The 26,840-nt window shown below is 38.2% G+C and overlaps 3 protein-coding genes across 5 annotated transcripts in view; 1 reads left to right on the top strand and 2 right to left on the bottom strand.

Moving 5' to 3' along the window:
* nhsb (Nance-Horan syndrome b (congenital cataracts and dental anomalies)) overlaps positions 1-6,403 on the bottom strand; it is a 58,790-nt gene extending 52,387 nt beyond the window's left edge. Inside the window, 1 exon segment of the mRNA XM_051913503.1 lies at positions 5,744-6,403. Coding sequence (XP_051769463.1) covers positions 5,744-6,023 — 280 coding nt within the window. The 5' untranslated portion in view covers positions 6,024-6,403.
* A 6,601-nt stretch (positions 6,404-13,004) lies between these two features.
* Positions 13,005-26,815, top strand: ace2 (angiotensin I converting enzyme 2). Of its 3 annotated transcripts, none has more exons than XM_051912142.1 (18): positions 13,005-13,216; positions 14,093-14,251; positions 14,368-14,461; positions 15,199-15,342; positions 15,488-15,600; positions 15,683-15,788; positions 15,940-16,037; positions 16,319-16,488; positions 16,974-17,200; positions 17,305-17,449; positions 17,538-17,636; positions 19,126-19,248; positions 19,387-19,565; positions 19,880-19,959; positions 20,050-20,150; positions 20,242-20,358; positions 20,643-20,837; positions 26,591-26,815. In XM_051912142.1, the coding sequence occupies exons 1-18, from the start codon at positions 13,031-13,033 to the stop codon at positions 26,691-26,693; spliced, it is 2,439 nt and encodes an 812-aa protein (XP_051768102.1). In that variant the 5' UTR covers positions 13,005-13,030; the 3' UTR covers positions 26,694-26,815. The 3 variants fall into 3 exon arrangements, with proteins under 3 accessions (XP_051768102.1, XP_051768103.1, XP_051768101.1); XM_051912143.1 differs by lacking the exon at positions 26,591-26,815 and adding an exon at positions 21,328-21,769 and having other exon boundaries at positions 13,006-13,216; positions 19,901-19,959; XM_051912141.1 differs by lacking the exon at positions 26,591-26,815 and adding an exon at positions 21,328-21,769 and having other exon boundaries at positions 13,006-13,216.
* Positions 21,563-23,610, bottom strand: LOC127522327 (uncharacterized). Its single transcript, XM_051912155.1, has 5 exons — positions 23,575-23,610; positions 22,967-23,192; positions 22,696-22,812; positions 22,437-22,570; positions 21,563-22,048 (listed from the first exon to the last, which is right to left on the bottom strand). Exons 1-5 carry the CDS (start codon positions 23,584-23,586, stop codon positions 21,815-21,817), a joined length of 723 nt encoding a protein of 240 aa, XP_051768115.1. The 5' UTR covers positions 23,587-23,610; the 3' UTR covers positions 21,563-21,814.
* Positions 26,816-26,840: the final 25 nt, after the last annotated feature.

Below are 26,840 nucleotides of genomic sequence, written 5' to 3'. Positions count from 1 at the left end.
CACATTCATCTGTTCACCCATGGGCGTGCTGGTCTGAAAACGAGGTGTGTTCAGGCGCATTGTTGGCGTGTTGCTATTTTGAGGCAACTGAAAACGACTGCGCCATTGACTTTAGACCACCAGGTTTTTATTGGTCAATGGCGCAGTCGTTTTCGCAGTATTTATTTTTTTTTTATTTAAAGGGTGCGTTAGTATATGCGCCTATAGGTGGGTGCACAACGTGTGTTACACACACAGGGACATGCAGCAGCACACAAACATGACAAATATTAAAAATGTATTTAAACTGACTCGTTAGGATGAGAGTGTCTATATTGTGTCTATATAAAAATGCAAGCACACCTGGCTTTTAAAGGGAATGGAAGATGACACTCTGATTGGTTTATTGCACGTTACGCACAAAACACACCCATGACTCATTAAGAGACAAGGGACAAACCTTTTGGACCATGCGCCTGACGCACTGACCATTTTTTCTGTCGTTAAACTAGCAAAAGTGGATTCGGACACGCCCTAATTGCACCGGCGCCATGCGCTTCACACCATGTGCTTAGATCGTTAAAATAGGGCCCATTATTATTATAGTGCTACCATATTTTTAAATGCCATATCTATGTTTATACAGTTTTTTTGCAGGAATTGCATAAAATTATTGCAAGAGGTATGATTAAAACAACTCAACTTCAGAGGTTTCCTCAGGTCATACATACGCAGTTTTCAACAGTACAAAGTTGAGACAGTTCCTGTTCTAGACACGTTGGTGTGGGTGTTAAGCGTAACAAGTCAAAACTGTTTCTCCAGTCGCTACGAGTCGACTTTTCTCAGTCTGATGTTTTCCCTTCATTAGTAAAACCTGCAAACAGCTGTATGCTCTAGGAGAGATCCTGTCTAATTAAACAGGTCCGGGGGCAGGAAAGGTAATCTCTACCCATCCTCACTGGGGAGGCCAGATCATAGACCTTCTCACTTCCAGGATGGAAAAAGTAAAGTATCCCAGAATGGATTAGATCCAAGACTAGACACAATGCGTGTGAGGTACTGTAGCTGTTCTTGTTCTGTGCTTTTAGGCAAGGTGATGCATTGACATAGTACTTAAAGATTTCAGGAATTAATTTCCCTTATGAAAGGAATAGATTATTTGCAATTTTGTCATTTTTTTACCCGCTTCCTGCAGGACCAAGACTAAGGAGCATTTATGCAAATACCTCAAAATTTAAGAACAGTTTTTTTTTTTTTTTTTTTTTCTCAGAATTATCAACAACACTATCTGACAGGTTACACACACGACAGAGTGACAGTATTCATATGGACTCCCATCCCCATATATTGCACATACATTGCATCATATTTATTGCTTTAGACACCTTAATAATCCATCTCACTCCAGCCATTTTAAAACTGTGACAATCTATAATAACAATTCACACAACTTTCATTGTTACAGGATGTTGCACTAGCTGTTGACTGTTGAGCTGTATGACTTTGACTGTCTATTGTTTGTATAGTCTGTCTGTTTATTGTTCCTCATGTCAATTTATTGTGTGTATAACATTGAGTTACTGTTGTGTACATAGTGTTTCTAAATGCTGATGTTTGCAACAAGGTTTCGTGGAAACTAGTTTTTCTGTCCTGCAAAGAAAACTGACTGTGACTTTTGACTTATTTTTGACCAACACGGAATGTTCTCAGAACGTTCTAGCAAGATTCTCTCAAAGGTATGAATGTTCAATCAAAGTTCTCTGAACTTTAAAGGGGTCCTTGATTTTGATTTGACTTTTTTTAACTTTAGTTAGTGTGTAATGTTGCTGTTTGAGCATAAACAACATCTACAAAGTTGCGACGCTCAAAGTTCAATGCAAAGGGAGATATTTTCTTTTACAGAAATCGCTTTTTAAGGACTACAACAAACGGCTGGTAGGGACTACAATGAGATTCTTCCCGGGTTGGTGACATTATAGAGAAGAGGAAGAGTTGTAGTAAAGTGTTGTTACCATGCGGTCATTTTATGCTGGATTGCTTCACAAATGAGATCAATTCAATGCTGGATGCTCACACCCAAATAGGGGCAAATTATAATAATAATAAGCAAGCTATAATAAATAATCTGTGGGGTATTTTGAGCTGAAACTTCACAGACACATTCTGGGGACACCAGAGACTTATATTAGATCTTGTAAAAGGGGCATAATAGGTCCCCTTTAATAATGTTCTCAAAACGTTAGCACAAAAACATTCATACACTGTACATGGAAGGTGTTTTTCTAAAATGTTTTAGTTGGACATTTGTCTAACATTTTTTTTAAATGTTACTACTTGTTTCAGAACCTTCAGAGAACTTTTAAAAGCAACATTACCATAATGTTTCCAAAATAATAAAATGGAATGTTCCCTTAATGTTCGCATAACCAAGAAAAATGTTTTTAAAACATTTATAAAACTGGACGTTTTGAATGTTCAGAAAATATTCAGAAATAATACTTTCATAATTTTATATGAACATTAGCAAAATTCTCTTATTTAATTAAACAAGGATATAATGATTGTATTCAAAATATAAATTCAAATTAGCTTTGTAAATTAAAGTTTGGAGCTGTTGGTTCATCCAAACCTACTTTTTTAAGCATTCAAGAATTGTTTTAAATAATAAAAAAGATCTGGAATGAATCTACAGAGACAAAGGTCACAATTATATGGCCAGCTGTCCATTCAAATTCAGGAGGGTGTCGTTCCTAACACCACATGCCATCACTGGAATAACAAGACAATACACTGCAATTATGGGATTAGGATCGTTTACACTAATCGAGCCATAAAGGGCTATCACACAGACAATGAGATAGTTGGAGGCTCCCAGCACAGTTGTTTACAACCAATGTTTTGTAATCAAATGCAAGGTAATATTTCTTAATTGTCCATCTATTCTCAACATTTTATTTCATAATTAATTCTCAAACAGAAAAAAACAACTGTCTGAATCTTGAAATTTGTGAAAAAAATAGTCAGAACTCTTAAGTAAAGAATACAAAAGAATGTAAAGAATGCAAAAATTACAGACTAGCATAAGTTTATGCTCCTCAAAAAACACTTAAGACAGCAAAACCTCTCGCTTTTAATCTTTTTATTTTGACTGCAAAATCAGACACAGCAACCAGCTTTAGCATAACACTGTCCTCCTTTAATCATGCAACATACAAACACATTTGTAGATCGTACTCTATCATTTTTGGTAATTAGTTGCTTTTATCTACATTAACCAGACTACAGGATAACACCAGGGATGAATCAAAACTTTTTGATGTGGAACAGGCTTTTGGAAATCTCTGGATTTTGGGCTTTTCTCAGAAATCCCCAGTCAGAATCATACAGTATAGATCTGACCATCTTTAGGTGTTTGATGTTTGAGAAAAAAAAGCCTTTTGGAGGGTAAAGTGGATGTATAATCACCATAATGTTGATTAGAGATGTGCCTGAACTCTAACAAATGAAAGAAAAATATAAAGAAAAGTTTTGTTACTGTTATGAAATAGTTTTTAAATCTAAATTAAAATAATTTAAAATTTATTTCTAAAAATTATAAAATATTTTTTTAAGTATATTATTTCATCAGAGCTTGTTGATAACACAGCTAACAAAAATTTGTTCTAAAAACATTTTGCTAACGTTCCCATTAAGTTATGAAAACATTATTTCTGAATGTTTTAAAACGTTTTTTTTCTTGGTAATACGAAAGTTAAGAGATCATTCCATTTTATCGGAACGTTACTTTTGAATATTCTCTGAACGTTCTGAGACAAGTAGTAACATAACATTTAAAAAATGTTAGACGAACATCCAACTAAAATGTTTTGAGGACATTATTAAAGACTAGATGATGCTGAACGAACATTCTATTAACGTTACTGGAAGAATTCTTCAAGGTTCTCTCCATGACTCTGAATGTTAGCCAAAGTTCTGAGAACAAGGCTAACATTTTAATCAATGGTCAAATCAGGCTGACATAGCTTCCCAACTTCATAATGGATATTTTTAGTTTGGTGCTCTTATAAACTCTGATGGCACATTAAAACAGGAACAACTTTGCCATCTAACGTTAAGTGCATCAATCAAAGCAAAGCTCATATCTGAAATGTCCTTTAACCCCTGCCAAGAAGAAAACACTGTATTATCCTGCGGGGGAGGACATCAGTCTACCCAGGTACACAATAAAACCAGACACACTGCCAGTTTTACCTCATTCTGCCAAGCTAAAAGGGCATGACATGCTATGAACTCCGTAACATGACAAATAACGAGTGCTCCAAAATGACACACTATTGCAAACTGATTCTGTAAGGAGCAGAGGAGCTGTAGGGTGAAGTAGTTTTGGTCCGATGGTAATAATCACTCTGGGAGAAAGAGATTATTTCAGCAGGTCCTAGCTTGACCTACATGGCTTAATCTTTTTTGGGTCAAATCAGTTTATTCCTGGACGTAGCCAGGTTTAAAACACGTCGCAAGGCATTGGCAGGAATGAAACGATTTCATCCTATTCAAACTAAGTGCAAAAGTCTGTAAATGTGCTTGTTTCTCTTTGCCTCAGAGCAGAGGGGGAAATCTCCATCTTTCTAGTGCTGTATCCATGCACTGGATTTAGCCCTACTGCAGCTTAACATCCGCTTATAATTAAAGCTATACAGCAGCACCCAGTGCTGAGGCTATGATCCACACATGAGGCTATGATCTCCTCAGAGGCTTGACAAGGGCGCTGAGGCTGTAGCATTTTATTTCAAAGAAGGGGCCTGGTTTCAACGGCCTATGCATTTGAAATAATGTAGGAGGAGGGTTTTTAAATCACATATTTTATGGATAGCCCTCTTTCACTATCTTTTTTGGACATTTCTTCATGGATATGAGGTGGATGTTGCTTTGCATTTAGTGCTGCATCCAAGCAACTGGGGTTTTTATTTTCTCTCCACACCCCAACATGGAAGTTTGGTGTAAAATGCAGAATTTTCTTATAACATAGCCACTTTTAAGTGTGGTGGACTAAGAGATCTCGTCGTGTTTAAATGTCACATCACCGATAACCTTTAGGTTAGATTTATCCTTATCTTGCATTTAATTCTGTTGGAGTAGCTGGATGGGAGAAGTGCCCGTTTAATATGACACAAGGACAAAATAGTTTATTTTATTTTATATCGATGTGCAAAAATAAGCATAATACATTTTTAGCGCAGTCAAAATTTATTATGCAATTATGCGTTTTAAACGAAGATGCTATAGATTTCTTATTATGATCGAAAAATTAAATTAAAAAAAAAAAAATATCATGTCATACCTGCAGAGATAGCTGTTGCGTTTACCCATTTTAATAAGCAGTCGAATTGAAATAGCCACTGGCACCTACACGCCCCTCTCCAAACAGCTGCTGAAAATGACCAAGACTGTCTCCTTATGTGTTACAAATCTGAACGATCACACATATAAACTATAAAAAACCATATGCAGCGGTGGGTTGCTGTGTCTCAAGACGTTTTTCGGTTCGTAGCGAAAAGCGCACCCGGTCACGGTGCAGGTGTTGGTTACGCATACAGGCGTGTGACACATTATAATTTGCTCGGCAAAGCTTCGATGCAGTGTCTACATGTGACTTGACACATATAACCACCACATTCATTCATTCTTTTCCAATCATTTACAAACCACCCCACTTTCATGTGTAAAATCACCAAGCCATATAATTTACGCGTAATGGTCTACTTACGCACAGCCTCCAGTTTTGGATCCAGCGCACTGGCGGTTTGCTGAATTTTGCCTATTTTGTTCTGCAAAGCCCAAACCCGTTGGTTTGTGGAGACTATTTCGTTCTCAAGCTCCTGAAATAAGGAGCAGGCGTGTTTGGACAGGTCGGAGAGCTGCCGCAGGGTCCGGGATAGAGCCACATTGGTGATGGAGCACAGATCCTCGAACAGTAACCCTTCATCATTAGGGATGGGATGTCTGCACAGCAGCTGGGGCTCAACGATCCGTTTGGCAAAAGGCATTTTTCAGTAGGTAAATGCAAATCCCCCATAAATGAATAAATCAACTAATCCAACAGAAGATTCTGGTGCCTGTCAAGCAAAAATCCACGAATCCTCCGCGCAACCCGCCATCACTTCAGCTCTCCCGTTAGAGGAGATCACACAGGGATGGAGGTTTCTCAGTGAAAATCTCTGCTCCTCCTCTGGTCCTGGATGCTTTTTGGTAGGCTGCTTGGTTCTTTCAGGGCTTTGAGGATGAGGTTGGATTGAGAGAGGCTTCGCAAAAACACGGACTGGTCTACTTGTGGCAGGAGCGGAGAGAAAATTCACATTCTACTATGGCGAAGGTGTGCCACTTGAATATTAATCAGGACACGATGACGTCGCCTGGTAAGTGTCCAGTCAGGTGCTTCATTAATATTCATGAGCCAGGCCTTACCCGTATTAGTTTTTAAAATAAAAAAGCTTCCATGGACGATGATCTACACACACACAGGCCTATCACCCTTTTATAAAGCTTTGATTAATTCATCTTGTCAAGCCACCAGTGTTCTAGAAGGTGTTTTTGAAACAGTATATCAGAGACGTGTCTTTTTGTTGCATGTAAATTTTAAAGGTTAATGTATTGTGGTAGCCTAATCAAATGTACTGTTCAAAAGAATTATTAAACAATCGCAAAAGCTGGGTAATTCATCCAGTAGCTAATTTCTAATTGGTTAAACCGAAGTTACAACTCTTGCATTACAGCACATTATATCTTTTCAATCTGCTGAAAAGAAAAAGTTCATTCACAATCCCTGGCTACGTCATTAACGCTCCATTGTGCCACAAAAGGTAACAGCGTAAAGTAGCCTATATCCGTGGATCGTTTTGGAACCGCAAAGGTTGCAGTATTACATCAGTGCAGCGGTTTTCCGGTTAGAGGTATCGTACAGATAAACTTTATCCACTCTTTTGTCGAGGACTTAAGAGATGCTTAGGGCTTAACAACACTGTTCAAATAAGCAGGGTTAACTGAATGGTTAGTATAGTTGTGTGGGTAGATGTGAATGTGATGACCAAGGAGTTCTTGAATTTGAAACTGAATTTACTCACTATTTTTTAATTAAAAAGATTAATATGAATATTCCTAACGAAGTCATGAGAGACACTCCAGATAAACGATCCAAATATGTGGAGCGCAGCCTCTCGTGGCGGAATCAGTGCAGTGCAGCAGCTAAAATTAAAAGAATTCAAAGATATATCACCACCTGGTGGTCATATTATGCAACTGAGAATTGTGACAGCAATATAGGGTATGTAGGGAAATTTATGATTATGAAAAAAAAGTAATTTGGTTAACAATTTGGTTTGTACGGCTATACTGTCACTCAAATCCTAATTGTAATGTATTTTCTTATTTAATAACAAATTCATTAACACAAACAAATGCAAACATACACAATATGCATATTTCAAAAACTGATCTTGAGGATAACTTAAAACTTGAATTTCAAGCTGGTTTTATAGCATGTTTGCAAATTGCATTTTAAATACATTTAGAACTCTAATGCTAATTTTAAGTGTATTTTTCACTCAAAAATACAAGGATCAAACTGCAAGTAGGCCTAATTATAAGAACACTGAGAAAATGTATGAAAGAAAGAAAGGAATTATATTAATTATTATTTTATATATTTAATTAATTATATATTTTATATTTTTATTGGTTAACAATTAATCACAATTACGTATGCTGGATTTTATCTGACAAAGATAATCTTACTTTAACCTTTGCTTTAAAACCTCACCTGGAAACCATAAAACAGCAAAACAAGAGATAGAACCACATCTGTCATTCATGGATGAGCTAAAATAAACAGATAAAACACATCTGTTAGCAATGTGCTTAAACTCTGAAAGTTGAAACTAAAAACTGAAAGTTTGTCTGAGCATTGTGTTTAGTAACCGAAAAGAGAATGTGCAGTAAAAACCCTGTGTAAAGGCTTTAAATTAGTGTGACTGTTAATGTCCCAACAATTCCAGTGTAATTATTCATGGATTTATTCCAGATGAAATTTAAAACATTTATTCAGCACAATCTAGCTGTAGGCTATCTTTCTGTTCAATCAAATGTATTAATTTATTATGAAACTCTATGAGTCATCATCTTATCTTGATAAGAACTACTTTAGCCTTCACAGTCAATGTTATTTATGCTTTTATAGGCCTAGATTATGTTTGCACAATGGACTCACTGCTCAAAGTAAAGAGCACAGGTTTGCTCTTTACAAAAATCAGGATTTTTTGGTGTGCTGTGCTTTAGCTGTTACTGAATACAACAGGCACTGAATGCCCGAGGCCCACAGTTCAAATAAATATAATAAAATACTAAAATTATTCATTTGTTACACACTCTCCATCTGAAATGACATACTTCCCTACTATATAGTAGGCGAAAAACAGTATGTGACAAAAGAAGCATGTATATGTATATTTGCCTACTCATAATGAGTAGGCAAAAAGTACCCAGATGACCTACCACTTCCGGTGAGATTCTGCATATGATGAACATTTTACTATCCCATTAGGCCACTGGAGAAGATTTGTGAATGGCAGTGAAGCAGTGTACATTCATACTACACACGCTCATACAGAATGTACTTTTTTAGCAGTTGTGTAATAAATTCAATTCAAAATAAGTACCTAGGCCTACTCAAGAGAGTATGCAATTTCGGACGCAGCCACTCTTAAGCTGTTGCCGTGCCACGACAACCGTTGCTGTATCTGGTATAGACACGTGCTGAGTTCGGAACCACATACTAATATTGTCACAGTTATGTTATGTTCGTTTTAGTTTTCTTGGACTTTCAGTTTGATACCTTCAGTCACATGTGCTTCCTTTGTCTAGTTTCCTGCCACCATCCGTCACCATGGACACTAATCCCTATCATCACAGCTGTTTGTCATATGAGTTAATTATCCGTGTATTTTAGTTCCCTGGTTTCTGTTCATTGTTGTCGGGTCTCGTTTGTGTTCGGATGTGTGTTACGTTCCTATGCCTGTGGATTTATTAAAGACTTCCTTATCTTCGTGTTCGTGTGAGTTATACCAGCACAGTCCCTGACAGAAGACCCGACCTAGAAAAAGATTGTAAGCGTCGTGCTGAAAAGATTTCCTTTCCCTTTTCGTGTTCAGTGTTCTTTTTGTTCCGTTCTCACCCCTATTGGCACTATGGACTTTGCACCATTCCAACTAATGTGCCTTGAGCAGGGAGAAAGCTCCCTCGAGAGACATTTGGAAAAGTTCCTGGATTTCGCCCATCAGACCACTTTCCCGGACTACTGCCTGTGCTCGTTCCTCTTTGTTGGACTCAACGCCGCCACACGAGCACAGCTGTCTGGGGAGGGTCCTTGAGGGAGCTTCCCGTCCTATGTGGAGTGGGTGCTGGCATCCTGTGGATCAGCGTACACCATCGAGGTTGCCGCCAGCCCCACTCCCCATCCAGTGCCCAACCAGAACCATCCAGACAGCGAGGATCAACGACCTGAGCCCACCGCAGGTAGCGCGACGGAGACTGCCACGATGGAGCCCACGACCACAAGTGCAACCGGTGGTTACATTGTCACGGAGCCTGAGCAGCGTGCGCCTGACCAGGTGTGTGAGCCGGCCAAGCCATCCATCGCCGAGGGAGAGTTGGTAGAGGTCGAGGGTTCGGAAGTGAGCCCCGCCTACCCTCCTGCTACTGAGAGTTTTGGCTGAATCAGTGCTCGACACAACATGTGGAATGGACACTTTCCTAGCCCCTATACTGTCACCTGAACCTGCCTGTCTTCTTCCTGCCCCATTGATCCTGCCCAGCATGCCTCTCACACCATCTCTCCAGTCTGTTCCCCAGTCTCCAGCCATCTGTGCCACCCAGTCATCTGCGTCTCCCTCCAGTCCCTCAGTACCACCTCCTCTCAGTAGTGTGGCACCATCTCAGGCCTGCTGGGAACCGTCTCCTCCTGGGCACGAAGAGCCCGAAGCTCCGCCTCCAGCCTCGGAGGGTCTCGAGCCGCCTCGACCCATCGCCTGGGCTCCTGCACCTGCGCTCCTTCCACCCTTGACCTCGGAGTGGACCATCGGCCATTCGGGCGTGCCGGACTCCCTCGGCACTTCGGCTCCACCTGGGTCAGATGTCACTTCACCGTCCGCTGCTCTCTGGTCCTCCACCCCTTTGACTATGGCTCGCTCCGGCCCACCTCAGGCTCCGCCTCCGCCCTCGGTCGCTCCAGCTCGTCCTCAGACCTCTGGATCCCCTCCTCAATCTCTGGAGATCATCGCTGCGGCTCCATCGCGGCCACCAGGATCTTCGCCATCTCTCCACCACCTCGGCTCTTCGGCTGCGCAGTGGGCTCCATCCTCGCCGTCATTGTCTCCAGTCATCTCCATGGTGGCCCTCATCTGTGTTCCACCATGGCTCCTCCCTCCATCAATGCCGCCGTGGGGCACTACCCTGGCTGTGGCCTGGATCTACATCCAGCAGCCCCTGCTCAAGGCCATCACTTGGCTGTCACCACCTCCTGCACCACCCTGGACTTTTATGTTCCGCCCTCTCCCTGGTTGGCCGCCCACCTCCAGAACCACCACCTGCATCATCTGCATCTCCACGGTCCAATCTGCCTGCTGCCATCCCGAAACCTCCCCGTCTCGCCAGCCCTCCGCCACATCCTCGTCTTCCTCCAACACCCTCCCTCCCTCATTGGCCTATTCTGTTTTTGTTACGGCGCGAGGTCACACCTACTCGGAGGGGACGTAATGTCACAGTTATGTTCGTTTTAGTTTTCTTGGACTTTTAGTTTGATACCTTCAGTCACATGTGCTTCCTTTGTCTAGTTTCCTGCCACCATCCATCACCATGGACACTAATCCCTATCATCACAGCTGTTTGTCATATGAGTTAATTATCCGTGTATTTTAGTTCCTGGTTTCTGTTCATTGTTGTCGGGTCTTGTTTGTGTTCGGATGTGTGTTACGTTCCTTTGCCTGTGGATTTATTAAAGACTTCCTTATCTTCGTGTTCGCGTGAGTTATACCAGCACATTCCCTGACAAATATAGGCCTACTACTCTTACTATTTTTACCATATCTTTCTATGGCAGGAATAGTAAGAGTAGTATGCCGTATGTATTTTCGAATTCAGAAAAGGTGTTAGAAGAAAATGTTTTATATAGAACCTTAAAGGGTTCTGTCGGCACGTCATAGAACCTTTTAGGGGTTCCCATCATGGGATCATTATATGGATTTAGATTTAATTAATTAATTTTCTTTTAATCCATTTTTAAATTTTATTTAATTTCATAAATTAAGCCACTCGAAAACATACTTTATCACTAGAAAATTAAAATAATGCCTTAAACATGAAAGTATTATGCAAGCATGCAAGACATTTCACCTTATAGAAACTTTTTGGTATAAAGCACCAAGAACTAGAATCCAATTGAACCTTTATTCTAAGAGTTGAAGGGGGTGGATCCTGGAATCCACTGCCGCTTCAATGTATATCTTTTAAGTTATTAATCAACATTTATCTTTCTAAATGTTAAATTATATGAATGACTTCTTCAACGTATGTTAAAGCATTTATTTACCTTTTCAAACACTAGAGAATAATGATGAATCTTGTCTGTACCTCTCACTGAGAGAAAAGAACAACTTAGTATGTTTTGAGAATCTTTCCTGTTCTAGTTAAAGCCTGGGCCAACTTCAGCCTTCACAGAAGCTGTGAATCACGTGTATTGTTTGTGCGCTAGTGTTCTGTGCAGTGTTGGGTGTAACGCGTTACAGTAATTAAATTACTTATCCACTGAAAAAGTAAAGTAAGGGATTACTGTTCATTTTTAGGTAATTCAATTACAGTTACTTATAATGTACTTGCGTTACATATTGTAAATTAGTCCAACAGTTCTGTATAAATCAATATTGAATTTAAAATCTAAATTTGTCGTTTAAAGGTAAAAGTGAACGCTGCCTCTTTAAAATCGTTAGCTGTAGTGCAGTTGCGCGTGAGTTCGCAACTTCGCACCAGTTGGCTGTGTAGTCGCTGTCTGAAGATGTCGGCAGAAGCGAGTGGCTGTTTTGCAAAATGGAAATATTCCAATTACTTCACTTTTTTTTTGACACAAGTAGGCAAGAACATTATGGTAAAATGTATGCTATGTCCTAGAGAGAAAAAACTACTCGCGCGATCTCTGAGAGACAGTCTTCAGTCAGTGCGCTCTCAACCATAGCGCACACACATAGCCGCCTCTCGCGAGTGTCAGATTTTCGCGGTTTATTACACATAAACGTTCAAATACACACACAGTTATGTCAAAATGACCGTCTTGGCATATATTCGCGTTGGTTATATGAATGTGAACAGCATGTGTAACAGCATATTGTCTCTGCATACTGCTTCTGACTATCTGTCCATTGGTGGAAGATTACTAATTTTGTCTATTTTTCATGGCCAATCAGAATCATTCAACCTGAAGTAATGACGTAGTTAGTGGACTCTGTTAGAGTATAATTGTTGTGGAAATGTGAATGTACAGAGAGTGGCCTACGAACTCCTTGTGAGACTTGAAGCTGGCTTCAGAACTATTCTTCAGTAAAATTTTCTTCAATTTCTTTTTTTAAACTCTGACTCCAGGTCTTCGTTCATCATGTCTGGTCTTTTGGGTCTTTAACTGTAAAATTCCCGTAGAGTGTAATCTGGATAAATGTCATGTGCAACATCCTGGCAACCATCCAGAACACTCTAGCATCATAACAGCTGGTGTTCTACAGAACTTGCTGTTTCATTAATATAAAACCTTTCTAAACTATACATATGCTAATTTAAGCAGAAAATATGTTACACAACGAGTGAGACTCATTTAATGGAACCAACCCACCTGCATTCAAGCAGAATGTTGCTCTATTGGGTTATGGCACTGGTCAAAGGGCAAAGCAATTGAGTTGCCTTCGATAAAACCGTGCATGGGGAAAACAACAGTGTCAGTGTTGGTGGGACACGCGCTGTCATGATGTGTGCTCGGTGGCTCCTGCTTTTGGCCATGGCCTCTGTGGTCTGCTGTCAGACTGTGGAGGAAAATGCCAGGGAATTCTTGAAGAAATTTGATGAGAACGCATCCGATCTTGTGTACCAGTATACCCTTGCATCCTGGGCCTACAACACAGATATTTCCCAGGAAAATGCAGATAAAGAGGTAGGTGTGATATAAATAGACAAGTTGAGCATCTCATTTTTGGGGAAAATATTGAACAATCAGTATCACCTGGATATGGGTGTTTGTGACAAGTTAAGCATCTTTTTCTAGCTTTTGCAGAACTTTTTTAACCAGTTCAACTATTGAAATGACAAAAATATCTAATTTTTAGGGGAAATATTATTTGAACAACATCAGTAGAAACTGGATATGGGTGTTCATGACAGGTTGAGCATCTCTTTCTATCTTATGCAGACAGTTTTTTAACCCCTTCAGCTACTGAAATTACAAATTATCAAATTTTTAAGGAAAATATTAATTGAACAACATCAGTAGTAACCGGATATGACAAGTTGATCATCTTTTTCTATCTTCTGCAGACAGTTTTTAACTCGTTCAGTTATTGAAATCTCAAATGATCTCATTGTTGGTTTAACCCATTCAGCTATTGAAATGACAAATTATCTCATTTTTGGGGAAAATATTAATTGAACAACGTCAGTATAGTAACTGGATATGACAAGTTGATTATCTTTTTCTACCTTCTACAGACAGTTTTTAATTGTTCAGTTACTGAAATCACAAATTATCTCATTGTTGGTGAAAATATTAATAGAACAACATTAGTAGTAACTGGATATGGGTGTTCATGACAAGTTGAGCATCTCTAACTTTTGCAGAGAGTTTTTAACCCAATCAACTACTGAAATCATAAATTATCTCATTTTTAGGGAAAACATTAATTGAACTGGATATGGGTGTTCATGACAAGTTGAGCATCTCTTTCTATCTTCTACAGATGGTTTTTAACCCCTTCAGCTACTGAAATCACAAATTGAGTGTTTTATTATGAGTTCTCTTTAAACTTCTCTTCAGGCTGAAGCATATACAATCTGGAGCGAATTCTACAATAAGATGTCTGAGGAGTCCAGTGCCTACCCTATCGATCAGATCTCTGATCCAGAGATTAAAATACAGCTCCAAAAGCTCCAAGATAAAGGATCAGGGGCACTTTCAGCTGACAAGGCTAGCGAAGTAAGTATATCATTGCTGTTTGACAATAACGTCACCCAGACATTGAAATTCACTTTCATATGTTTCACTTCTCCTGCAAACGTATTAAAATGGTCCGAATGCCTTGTGTATCACAGCTGAGGAATATCATGTCAGAGATGAGCACTATTTACAACACAGCAACTGTTTGCAAAATGGACAACCCCTCTGACTGTCAGACTTTGGAGCCAGGTAATGTCAACGTACATATGTCCCATCCCTAATGATAAAGCGAAATCTCAGGATCATTAACAGATGCCTTGTTTCCATAATCACAATAATAAAAGAGTCTGTGTAAAAGGCTTCTATTATCGGTTTCATCCATACACGTGTACAAACCCAAAAAAGGGAACTGTCAGTTTCTACTCTCAGATTCATTGTTGAAAGTGGTGAGCTGTTTATTAGAAAAGTGGATGTACGGTTTGAAACATAAGGTGAAGTAAAGGTAAAATGGGCCAGAAAGGTTTAGAGTGTCATAGTCTTTAAAGATTCAATAAAGATTCAATAATGAATCACCAGGCCCAAACACTGCAGAAAGATTCACAGCATTTGATAAAAGGATGTTGTATATTCAGTTATTAAATATTTTGGATAATTTGGTTATGTTTTTTTTTTGTTCTCAATAAGAGCTCTCAGTTTGATTCATCAATGATTGGAATGATTAGAATGATTTCTGAAGGATCATGTGAGACTGAAGCCGAGAGTAATAATGCTGAAAATTCAGCTTTGCCATCACAGGAATAAATGACAAAACAGCTTTAAATTGTAATAATACTTCAACTGTATTTCTGATAAAAATGCAGCCTTGGTGACCTAAAGAGACTTCTTTCAAAAACATTTAATATATCTTACAACCCCAAACTTTTGAACACTAGTGTATTTAACATAAATTAAATTTATCTTACTTCAATACATATTTCCTTCACTAGGTCTAGAGAGCATCATGGCAAACAGCAGAGACTACGATGAGCGTCTGCATGTGTGGGAGGGCTGGAGAGTGGCGACAGGGATGAAGATGAGACCCCTGTATGAGAGATATGTCGATCTGAAGAACGAAGCCGCCAAACTCAACAGTACGAATGCTGTTCTTAACTTTATGACATAGGCTTTTAGTAAGCATAAATGTTACACCTCCGCTTTTACTGCTTTAACTTTATGGACAGCTAGTGTGGTGGTAGCCAACAATTAAAAAAATGTTTACTTAATTTTTTCTGAAAGATTACGAAGACCATGGAGATTACTGGAGGGGGGATTACGAAACCATCGATGACCCTGAATACACTTACTCCCGAGACCAAGTTATGGAAGACGCCAGGCGCATTTACCAAGAGGTTCGTCAAAAAAAGTCAGAAGAGTCACAAGACAGTCACTTTTATTATCAGTCAGAAACTCACACTTAATATGATGTTCCAGATCTTGCCATTGTATAAAGAGCTTCATGCTTATGTGAGAGCAAACCTGCAAGGTCTCTATCCTGGTCACATCGCTTCCGACGCTTGCCTTCCAGCACATCTGCTTGGTAATATATGGAATATTATTAAGTGATTCACATTGTCAAAATAGTGATATTTAATGGCAGATAATAGAATAAATATTTGCAATTAGGATATAGGCTGGTCTATGATGAAATGTGAAGATAAGCGTGATATTTTCTGACATTTCGCATTCAGGTGATATGTGGGGACGGTTTTGGACCAACCTGTATCCTCTCATGATCCCGTACCCAGAAAAGCCTGATATCGATGTGAGCTCTGCAATGGTGGCCCAGGTATGACGTGACCATTGTTTATTTCTATACTTTACCCTTTTGCTCTGAGCTGAGCGTCTCTTTATCTCCAAGGTTTTATCTTTTATCTTCATATGTTTAACAGTACAAGGTCTGTTCATATTTTATTTGATCAAAGATTAAATGTAATCTATTCTATTAATCATTTTGTTCCTTAGCTGGAGCAATAAAAGCATCCCTAAAGATTATGGAGTTGTAAATTGTCAAAATGTGGTCATGCTATTTTTATTTTCCTAATTATTTGACACCACTGTCTATTTCAGGGATGGGATGAAATGCGCCTGTTTAAAGAGGCAGAAAATTTCTTTATGTCTGTAAACATGTCTGCTATGTTTGACAACTTCTGGACAAACTCGATGTTCATTAAACCTGAAGGAAGAGATGTGGTGTGCCATCCTACCGCATGGGACATGGGAAACAGACAGGACTTCAGGTGAGGCTGATAATGCTGCGCTTGGTAATGATTAACTTGTAGATAAGATACTATTTTAAAGAATTCAATTCAGTTTAAATATTTCAAATATTTCTTTTTGGTGTTTGCATTTATTTGATAAATAATAAAACATTAATACTGTAAAATATTATTACAATTTAAAATAACTGTTTTCTATTTTAATATTTTTTTAAAATTTAATTTATTCCTGTGATGGCAATCCTGAATTTTCAGCGGCCATTACTTTAGTGTTCAGTGTCACATGATCCTACAGAAATCCTTCTTCCTGTTATGACAGTTGTGCTGTTTAATATTTTTGTTGAAACTGTGATACATTTTATTTTCAGTATTCTGTTATGAATATAACACTTCAAAAGTACAGCAATTATTAAACAAGTTTTAATTGCTGTTCTTATGCTCTGTGCAAGAATTATCAAACATATTAAGAGCGACACTATAAAAAATGCTTTTTTTTTTTTTTACAGAATCAAAATGTGCACTAAAGTGAACATGGATGATTTCTTAACTGTTCACCATGAGATGGGACATAACCAGTACCAAATGGCTTACCGTCACCACTCATACCTGCTGAGAGATGGTGCAAACGAAGGTTTCCATGAGGCCGTGGGAGAGATCATGTCACTTTCTGCTGCCACTCCTTCTCACCTGCAGTCATTGGGCCTTCTGCCTTCTGATTTCAAGGAGGACGATGGTAAAATGCCATTGCATGCATGACTCGTCTGACTTCATCTAATTTAACATAAATGGATTTTAGCAGATCATTCTTTACCAAAACTCTTTTTCTTGTATGTACAGAGACAGAGATTAACTTCCTGTTGAAGCAGGCCCTCACCATCGTGGCCACTCTGCCCTTCACCTACATGCTGGAGGAATGGAGGTGGCAAGTGTTCAAAGAGACCATCCCCAAAGATGAGTGGATGCTTCGCTGGTGGCAAATGAAGTGAGTGACAAAGGAAACATACATCAGAATCCAAACACAGTTTTATTCAGTTGCACTGTGTGGCTCATCACAGCATTTGTTACCACAGGAGAGAACTAGTTGGAGTGGCTGAGGCTGTGCCCAGAGATGAGTCATATTGTGACCCACCTGCCCTTTTCCATGTGTCTGGGGATTATTCTTTTATCAGGTAATGCAATCTGTAGTATTAATAAAGTGATGCATTTGACAAAGTCCTGACGGTCTTTACCGCTACATAAGTCACGGTTTTTATTTGAACTATCCCGATATTGAGTCTTAAAACGGTTCATATTTCACATTAGCTGTGAATGTTAAGCAATAAAAAAAATACCGTTATAAAAAAATAGCAAGAAACGTTCTTTGATAAACAAACAAACATACAACGCGACCTCTGTAGTCCAATTCATGAACAAATGAACTGAGCCAGTTCTTTTAGTGAATAGAAACATACATAGCATATGAAGTATTCCCGAAACAAATTACTCTTTTAAACTGGTTCTTTTTTAGTGAATCAAAGCATGTCGCATGACCAATGAATGTAGCCTGATTCCTGAAACAAATGATTCTTTTGAGCCGGTTCTTTGTAGTGAATCAAAACATGTCGCATGATCAATGTAGCCTGATTCATGAAACAAATGACTTTTTTGAGCCGGTTTTTTCTAGCGAATCAAAACATGCCGCTTGAGGCGTGACCAAGTTATTCTAAAAAAGTAATTAATTTCTAGGTACTAATGACATCCTCAACAGTCTAATTAGATAACTGTACTAATTACTCTCTCTAAAAAGTATTTATTACTAGTTACTTTCTAAAATCATCATATACCTCGATCAGTTCAACAATACAAGGATAGACATGAAACTGCTCTTTTAATTCTGTCAAACAAATTATATAAAAATTGCACAAATTATTCTTGAATTGACCAAAGTATTTAAATTTTGATGTTAAATCCACTATTGTTTTATATGTGACCCTGGACCACAAAACCAGTCATAAGGGTCAATTTTTTGAAATTGAGATTTATGCATCATCTGAAAGTCTTTGAAAATCTGGAATCTGAGGGTGCAAAAAAAATCAAAATATTGAGAAAATTGCCTTTAAAGTTGTCCAAATGAAGTCCTTAGCAATGCATATCCACTCACAAAAATACATTTTTGATATATTTACAGTAGGAAATTTACAAAATATCCTTATGGAACATGGTCTTTACTTAATATCCTAATGATTTTTGGCATAAAAAAAAAAAAAAAAATCGATAATTTTGACCCATACGATGTATTATTGGCTATTGCTTCAAATATACCCGTGCAACTTATGACAGGTTTTGTGGTCCAGGGTCACATATAGCATTGTTCTATAGTCTATGCAGTATGCAATTACATCAGAAGTAACTGTAATTAAATTAAACCCTTTACTTTTTCTAGGGAAAAGTAATAACCCAACACTATAACTGTAACACTATAACATTATAACTAAGACATAGCCTACCACAATGAGTCTGAATCAAACTGAGAGCTTGTGAATCTGGAATGAATTGGGAAATCTGTATCTGTAATAATTTTGTATTGCCAGAATTATTATTAGTCTTTCTTTATGCAGTACAATATAGGCTAAATCTATGGATATATAGGCTAATAGCCATGTCTTGTTTCTCTAATAGGTACTTTACTAGAACCATATATCAGTTCCAGTTTCAAGAGGCATTATGTGAGGCAGCTGGCCACACCGGTCCCCTTCACAAATGTGACATTACCAACTCAACCAAAGCTGGTAACAAACTCAGGTATGCAGAATGCTTTGTTTCTTTGATAATGCTTATTGATATGCTTTCTACTAATAACTTTGCAATGCAATAGATATGTATTCTTTGATTAGGATAAACATAACCGCTATAAGCTAACTGTAATAATTTGGTCTACAGGCATATGCTCGAGTTAGGCCGATCCATGTCTTGGACTCGTGCTCTGGAAGATGTTGCAGGAACCACGAAGATGGACTCCCAGCCACTGCTACATTACTTCAGCACTCTCATGGATTGGCTGAAGGAGGAGAACCAGAAGAACAACAGAGTGCCCGGCTGGAACGTCAATATTAACCCAAGTTAGTATTTTGTTTTAACATAGACATTACTTTTCCATTACTTTTCTTTTACAGCCTGTGCTTTTACGAAAAGTAAATTTCCTCTTAGTTAATGTAAGAACAAAAAGCAATACCAACTACTAAATGTAGGGGTGTACTTATTTTTTCACAGCAGATGGTTACATTTCTGTACGTTTTTTTTTTTTTTTTTTTAAATCTATGGTTAAATTATATTACCTTCAACCGTCAATACAGACCAAATAATGTTCCAGTATTGATATGCCACAAGCTGTGTGTTGAAAATTTTTTCCTTGGGCATACTTTTATACTCACAGCTTCCTATATAAATAATGCAGATTCAGAAAATGCCTTCAAAGTCAGAATAAGCCTAAAATCTGCCATGGGAGATGATGCAGTAAGTCTCTTTTAATATTTAACAAACATAATTAATTACAGATACAAAAAGAATGTGCATTTGCTAATTATTGTTCATTCTGATCTCCAGTACACCTGGAATACAAATGAAATGTATCTCTTTAAGTCCACTATGAGCTTTGCCATGCGCCAGTACTACTTGGAAGTAAAGGGAATAGAAATGAATTTCATGTAAGTATTCTTATCCTTCACTAATTGCACATGTCAGAGTAATGAGACGGAATCTTTTTCATCGTAAAATTAACATTTTTGTTGCTCACAGGCCAGAGAACATCCACACGTACAGTGAAACTGCCAGAATCTCCTTTTATTTTGTTGTGATGGATCCAACCAAATCAGACACAGTTATTCCTAAGGCCGAAGTAGAGGCAGCTATCTGGTATTTCTTGAAATCATACTATATAAAAATATAGAAATAAAAACATTATGTATTGTGTATATAATAATACATTATAAATATATATGTATATAATAATACATTATAAATAAATATATAATGAACTATTTTATTGATATAATTATTCCATGCTTTCAACTCAACTACTGAATAAATTTCAATATTTTGGAAATAATTGCATGTATATTGGGTGCCATGACATAATCATGGGGAACTAAAGCAATTGTTCCAGTGAATAAAGAATTTCCCTTATTACCTCTTCACAGGCTGTCAAGAGAACGTATCAACGGTGCATTTCTGCTCAATGATGAAACACTGGAATTTGTTGGGCTGCAGGCAACATTAGCTCCACCCAAAGAGGAAAAAATCACAGTTTGGCTGGTGGTGTTTGGAGTGGTAATGGGAGTAACTGTGTTAGGGGGGATCTACCTCATTACCACAGGGATATTAAACAGGAAGAAGTAAGTACTGGAGGGGAAGCCCTTCAAGAATGAGTCAGTCATAAAAGTGGCTTAGAACCAGTTTAGTGACAGTGATTGATGCAATTCTTATTGTCATGACATGATCCAACATCCTGGTCTGGTGCAATACAGTAATAAGTAACACTTTATTTTTTAGCATCCAGGTTAGAAATGTTGCACATTATAATAATTCATTTCTGAATAGTAAAATGTGGGCTTTAAAACATTATTTATAGTTATCTGGTCTTTTATAATGTTCTCAAATTGTTAACACACACACACACACACACACACACACACACACACACAAAAAAAAGTTTTAAAAACATTTAACAAACTGAACATATTGAACGTTCCGAAAACATTCAGAAATAATGTGTTAACATTCGTTTTAACTGTTTAAACTTAATTTGAATGTTAGCAAAATATTCTTACATATTTTTGTTAGCTGAGTGACTGAATTATTATATTTCCATTTTCCCCCCCCCAGGAAAGCTAAGAAGGTTGAGGAGACTGTGAACCCATATGAGAATTCAGTTGAAGGAGAAGTGAACAAAGCCTTTGAGCAAGACATTGAACAAACGGGACTGTAAAGAAAAAGCTGTTTTCAAAAACAACATCTCTTACATCAGAATTAAGAGTGATGAAAAAAGCTTCCACATCATCACATGCATTTGGAGACTTTTATTTTGTAATACAAAGAAAGGATCACTTTTTTGCTGGTGTGTTCACAAATGTTTATTTGAATGCCTGATGTTAAAGTGTAAAAAGATACATGAACACATGATAATACGACAAATGATAAATTTACTGTAACCAACAGGATGGCTCAAATTGTTAGTAGCTTATACAGACAGATGTAAATAGAGATTAATATTATAAATATATGGATAAAGTACCTATAACATTTTTTTCTTTTTTCTTTTTTTTTACATTCCATAAAAACATACCCAGTGCTTTAGTACTACAATATAATTTTAATATTGAACGATTTTTGTGGTATCAGTCTCAATTAAAACAAAGCAGATGCTGGATGTAAGTTTGCCTCGTTGCATTTTCACAGCATTACCCTCAACAGTGTGAATGAACCATCCTCTGTGGAGCGCTGACTCAAAATGCCGGAGACCGTCCGGGGTTCGAGACATGTAGAAAACATGGGCTAATTTTTCTTGATCATCTCCAGAGATGTGTAGTTTTGTTTTGTCATACCTCTGAAATAAACATGATTTTTTTTTTTAACTGCAGCTTATGGGACAAAAAGTGATTGGTGAATAATTTTGCATGAGCAGGGAGATGTTATTTGAATTTATTTTGAATCTTTATTTGAATATATTATTGTTATTTGCTTAATTTCAAGTAACTAACTCCAAACCTTAACTGTAACTCTATAGTAAGTACATGTAGTTAATTGATTATATAATTATAATTTATATAAAACCAATAGTTTATATATATATATATATATATATATATATTATTGTCATGTTATTCAGAAAATATTAAGATAAAAATAAATCAATATAGTTTTATTTTAGTCACATGCACTGCTGTACAGCCCTAACAAAGCACAAATGCAAGAGAACACTATTGAAAACTTACTGTAACTTTTAAATTAATTTCTCCTCCTTCGTTGGTGCAGCAGAAGAAGTTATCTGTATCAGTGAAGTTCAGCACAACAGGAACACCTGGTTCTGTGTCTTTGGTGGCCATGCATTGGAAGATGGTGATTTTTGCTGAATAAATTTGAAATATGTGAAAAATTTAATTTTGAAACAACAGAAAGCAAATAGGAATGCTACAAAAAAGTGGCATAAAAACATGTTTAAAAAAACAAACATTTTCATTATTTGATACAAACCTGACATAGTGTCCGCCAAATGTATCTGATTCCGTTCAGATGTGATGTACTTGCATTTTTGGTGTGACTTCAAGAACAAATTGTCATGTTCTTTAATCATTCTCCCAACTGCAGAAACTGAAAAAGGCGGCAGAATATTCAATCAGAAGACTTTTAAAAATGGGGATGTATTTCTTACGAATAAAAAAAAAGGAATGGCCACTTCAACATTAGTTAACAATTCAAAATGAATAAAATGGTGATGAATAAAAGATTATTGAATATTTCTTACTAAAGGCAAAATCTGCCTGCACAGGCATGACCACAGTTTCATTAAAAATGTCCTCAATGTCTTCCAACTCTGGTTGTGGATGTGACAGTTCCTGGTGCCCATCCAGCTCCACGTTTTCCTCACTTAACATTGTCAGGGTGAATCTCACTATCATCTTCCTTTTCATGCCACAGGTGTCCTCAGATTCATGTTCTTCTGTTTTTCCTGGGCTCAGCTGATGTACAATCTACGAGAGGAAATTATTTGCTTCAGTGCAGTTGAAGAAACCCCAAAGGAAACAGGGATGTGATATAGAGTGCATTAAATGAAAATGGATCCTTTAACTATAGAATATCAGAAAATGCCTCAATTTTTTGTGCTACTTATCATCTAGTTTATCTCCCTTTGTGAATAAGGAGAAGAGATGTTAGATAGATAGATAGATAGATAGATAGATAGACAGATAGATGCTGTAAAAATAGTTTGCTCATTGTTAGGTCATGTTAGTTAATGAATTAACTAATGTTAACTAATGATACCTTATTGTAAAGTGTTACTTTTTATTTTACTATATGTTTAATTATATTTACATCAGATAAAATTTAACATGTTGATACAGAATTGCATACCTCTGCTGCCATGTTGATCACAGCGTGGATAAAAAGGATGTGAGCCCTGACTCTGAAACGCTGCCTTTTTAAAGCCATCATGTGATAGGAAGAGGAAGTTGTAAAAGGCATTATACCACAGCCTGAGGTTTGGCTGGGAAAATTTTGTGGGGAGAAAACACAAAAGCATCATGCAAAGGATTTGACAATATAGCTCTTTGCATCATTACTGAAACAAATTCAGCAATAATTTTAAAATGTTCACAAACTAAACCTATCCAAAGCATGAGGTTATACCATATAACATGCTTGTTAAAATGTGAACTTAAAAGTGTTTATACGGGACCCCAACTGCATTGGCACATCAATTGCCTTGTGTTGCTTGCAATACATCTTGCACTGGGCCGCCTCAAGTCGCTGCCACGAGGCAAGCACGTACTGGTCCATATGGACAACATTGCGACCGATGTGTACATCAACCATCATGGTGGTCTGCGCTCCCGCAGCATGTTGCAACTCGCCCGTCATCTCCTCCTATGGAGTCAGAAGCATCTGAGGTTGCTTCGTGCCATTCACACCCTGGGCCTGCTCAATCGTGTAGCCGACAAGCTCTGACGACAGCCTGCTTTTCCGGGAGAGTGGAGACTCCATCTCCAGGTGGTCCAGCTTATATGGAGGCGCTTCGGGGCTGCACAGGCAGACCTGTTTGCCGCACCAGACACATCACATTGCCAGATGTTTTACTCCTTGAACGAGGGGACCTTTGGCACAGATGCACTGGCACACAGCTGGTCCTGGGGCCTACGCAAGTATGTGTTTCCTCCAGTGAGCCTACTTGCACAAACACTGTGCAAAGTCAGGGAGGATGAGGAGCAGGTCTTGCTAGATGCCCCATATTGGCCCAACCGGACCTGGTTGCCAGAACTGATGCTCCTCACGACAGCCCCTCCCTGCTGCATTCTTCTGAGGAAGTACCTGCTTTCTCAGAGACAGGGCACCCTATGCCACCCCTCTCCAGACCTCTAGAATTTCCACATCTGGTCTCTGGACGGGATGTGTAGGACTTAGGTGGACTACCCCAGGGTGTGGTAGACACCATGACTTCTGCAAGAGCGCCCTTTATGAGGCACGCTTACGCTGTGAAGTGGAACCTATTCATTGAGTGGTGTTCTTCTCACTGGAAAGACCCCCAGAGATGCGGACCAGAGCTGTGCTCTCCTTCCTGCAAGATGGGCTGGAGTGAATGCTGTCTCCCTCCACCCTGAAAGTGTATGTTGCCACGATTGCCGCACATCATGATGCAATAGATGGTAAATCTGTAGGACAGCACAACCTGATCATCACGTTCCTGAGGGGTGCGAGAAGGCTGAATCCTCCTCGCTCCCACCCCGTTCCCTCTTGGGATCTATCTCTGGTGCTTACAGCATTGCAGAGAGCCCCCTTTGAACTCCTGCAGTCAGCTGAGTTAAAAATCCTGTCAATAAAGACGGTGCTCCTGACTGCACTGGCTTCCATCAAGAGGGGTAGAGGACCTGCATGTACTTTTGAATGACAAATTGTGCCTGGAATTGGGGCCGAAAATCTCAATGTGCGTTGCTTCCTCTTCTGTCTTTATACCCGTGCTGCGGGGCAGAGCACACGATGCAAATCTCGCACACCAATGCGCATTGGTTCATTTAGTTTACACTCGAAGGTGATAGGGCTCTCAGGAGAGATCCCAATTCGTCAGTATGTTCCGACGTGACGTCTCCGTTTCCTCCTTCAGGGAACGAGGGTTACATATGTAACCGAAACGTTACTTCTGATGTAATTGCATACTGCATAGACAATAGAACAATTCTATATAAAACAATAGTGGATTTAACTTTTTTATCTTGATGAAACACCTGCACAAAAATGTTATTTATACATTTTTATACATTTATACTTGGAACTTTTTTCCTAAAACATTTCAGTTGGACATTCGTTTTTTTTTTTTTAGAAATGACTACTTGTTTCAGAATGTTCAGAGAACATTCAAAAGTAACATTCCCATAATGTTTGCAAAACTATACACTGTCCGGCCAAAAAAAAAAAGTCGCTGTTTGGATTTTATTAGGCACATACTTAAGAGTCTATGGATGGATCATTATTACAGTGATTATTATTTTTCTAGCATGTTAAATGTTTGGCAACGGTTCTTTAACCCTAAAAGATGGAGTGTGTAACTTTTCATTTCTTAAACAACCATGTATTATGATGTATCATGGCCATATTCCAGGATGACAATGTCAAGATTCACACATGAATTGGCACTGACCCTAACCTCAGTGTAAGTTTTTGGGATGTGCTGGAGGAGACTTTACAGAGTTGCATTGTCAATACAAGATCTTGACCAAAAAATGATGCATCTCTTGATGGAAATAAATGTTGTGATGTTATTTCCATCAAGAGGTGCATCAATTTTTGGTCAAGATCTTGTACTGACAATGCAAGAGGTGAGCACTCTGTAAAGTCTACTCCAGCACATCCCAAAGACTTTCAATGAAATTACGGTCTGGACTCAGAGGTGACAATTCATGTGTGAAAATGATTCTTCATGCTCTCTGAACCATTCTTTCACAATTTTAACCCTGGTGAATCATTGTCATCCTGGAATATGGCCATGATGGGTCTTCCTACATGGTTGTTCAAGAAATGAAAAGCTACACACTCCATCTTTAAAGGTTAAAAGAACCGTTGCCAAACATATAACATGCTAGAAACATAATAATCACTGTAATAATGATCCATTCGTAGATTCTTAAGTATTTGCCTATTAAAATCCAAACAGCGACTTTTTTTTTTGGCCGGGCAGTGTATAATGGAATGTTCCCTTAACGTTCGCAAAACCAAGAAAAACTTTTTAAAAACATTTAAGAAACTGGACAATTTGAACTTTCCAAAAACATTCAGAAATAATGTTTTACCTTAATTTAAACATTAGCAAAACATTCTTATAACATATTTTTGTTAGCTGAGTAACTGAATTATTTTATTTCCATTTTTTTCCCCCCAGGAAAGCTAAGAAGGTTGAGGAGACTGTGAACCCATATGAGAATTCAGTTGAAGGAGAAGTGAACAAAGCCTTTGAGCAAGACATTGAACAAACGGGACTGTAAAGAAAAAGCTGTTTTCAAAAACAACATCTCTTACATCAGAATTAAGAGTGATGAAAAAAGCTTCCACATCATCACATGCATTTGGAGACTTTTATTTTGTAATACAAAGAAAGGATCACTTTTTTGCTGGTGTGTTCACAAATGTTT

Source organism: Ctenopharyngodon idella, chromosome 11 (assembly GCF_019924925.1).
Source record: "Ctenopharyngodon idella isolate HZGC_01 chromosome 11, HZGC01, whole genome shotgun sequence".
NCBI lineage: Eukaryota > Metazoa > Chordata > Actinopteri > Cypriniformes > Xenocyprididae > Ctenopharyngodon > Ctenopharyngodon idella.
This window is presented reverse-complemented; position numbering and strand designations above follow the sequence as displayed.

Bases quoted from the DNA above. Each gene is read 5' to 3' on its own strand.
- LOC127522327 (XM_051912155.1), bottom strand. The intron at 22,813-22,966 runs GTAAGAAATATT...CGCCTTTTTCAG, and splicing joins GCAGGCAGATTTTGCCTTTA to TTTCTGCAGTTGGGAGAATG. The intron at 22,049-22,436 runs GTAAGTTTTCAA...TGTTTATTTCAG, and splicing joins AAATTAATTTAAAAGTTACA to AGGTATGACAAAACAAAACT.
- ace2 (XM_051912142.1), top strand. From the start codon at position 13,031: ATGATGTGTGCTCGGTGGCTCCTGCTTTTGGCCATGGCCTCTGTGGTC. The intron at 15,343-15,487 runs GTACGAATGCTG...TTTTTCTGAAAG, and splicing joins CGAAGCCGCCAAACTCAACA to ATTACGAAGACCATGGAGAT. The intron at 20,359-20,642 runs GTATTTCTTGAA...ACCTCTTCACAG, and splicing joins GAAGTAGAGGCAGCTATCTG to GCTGTCAAGAGAACGTATCA.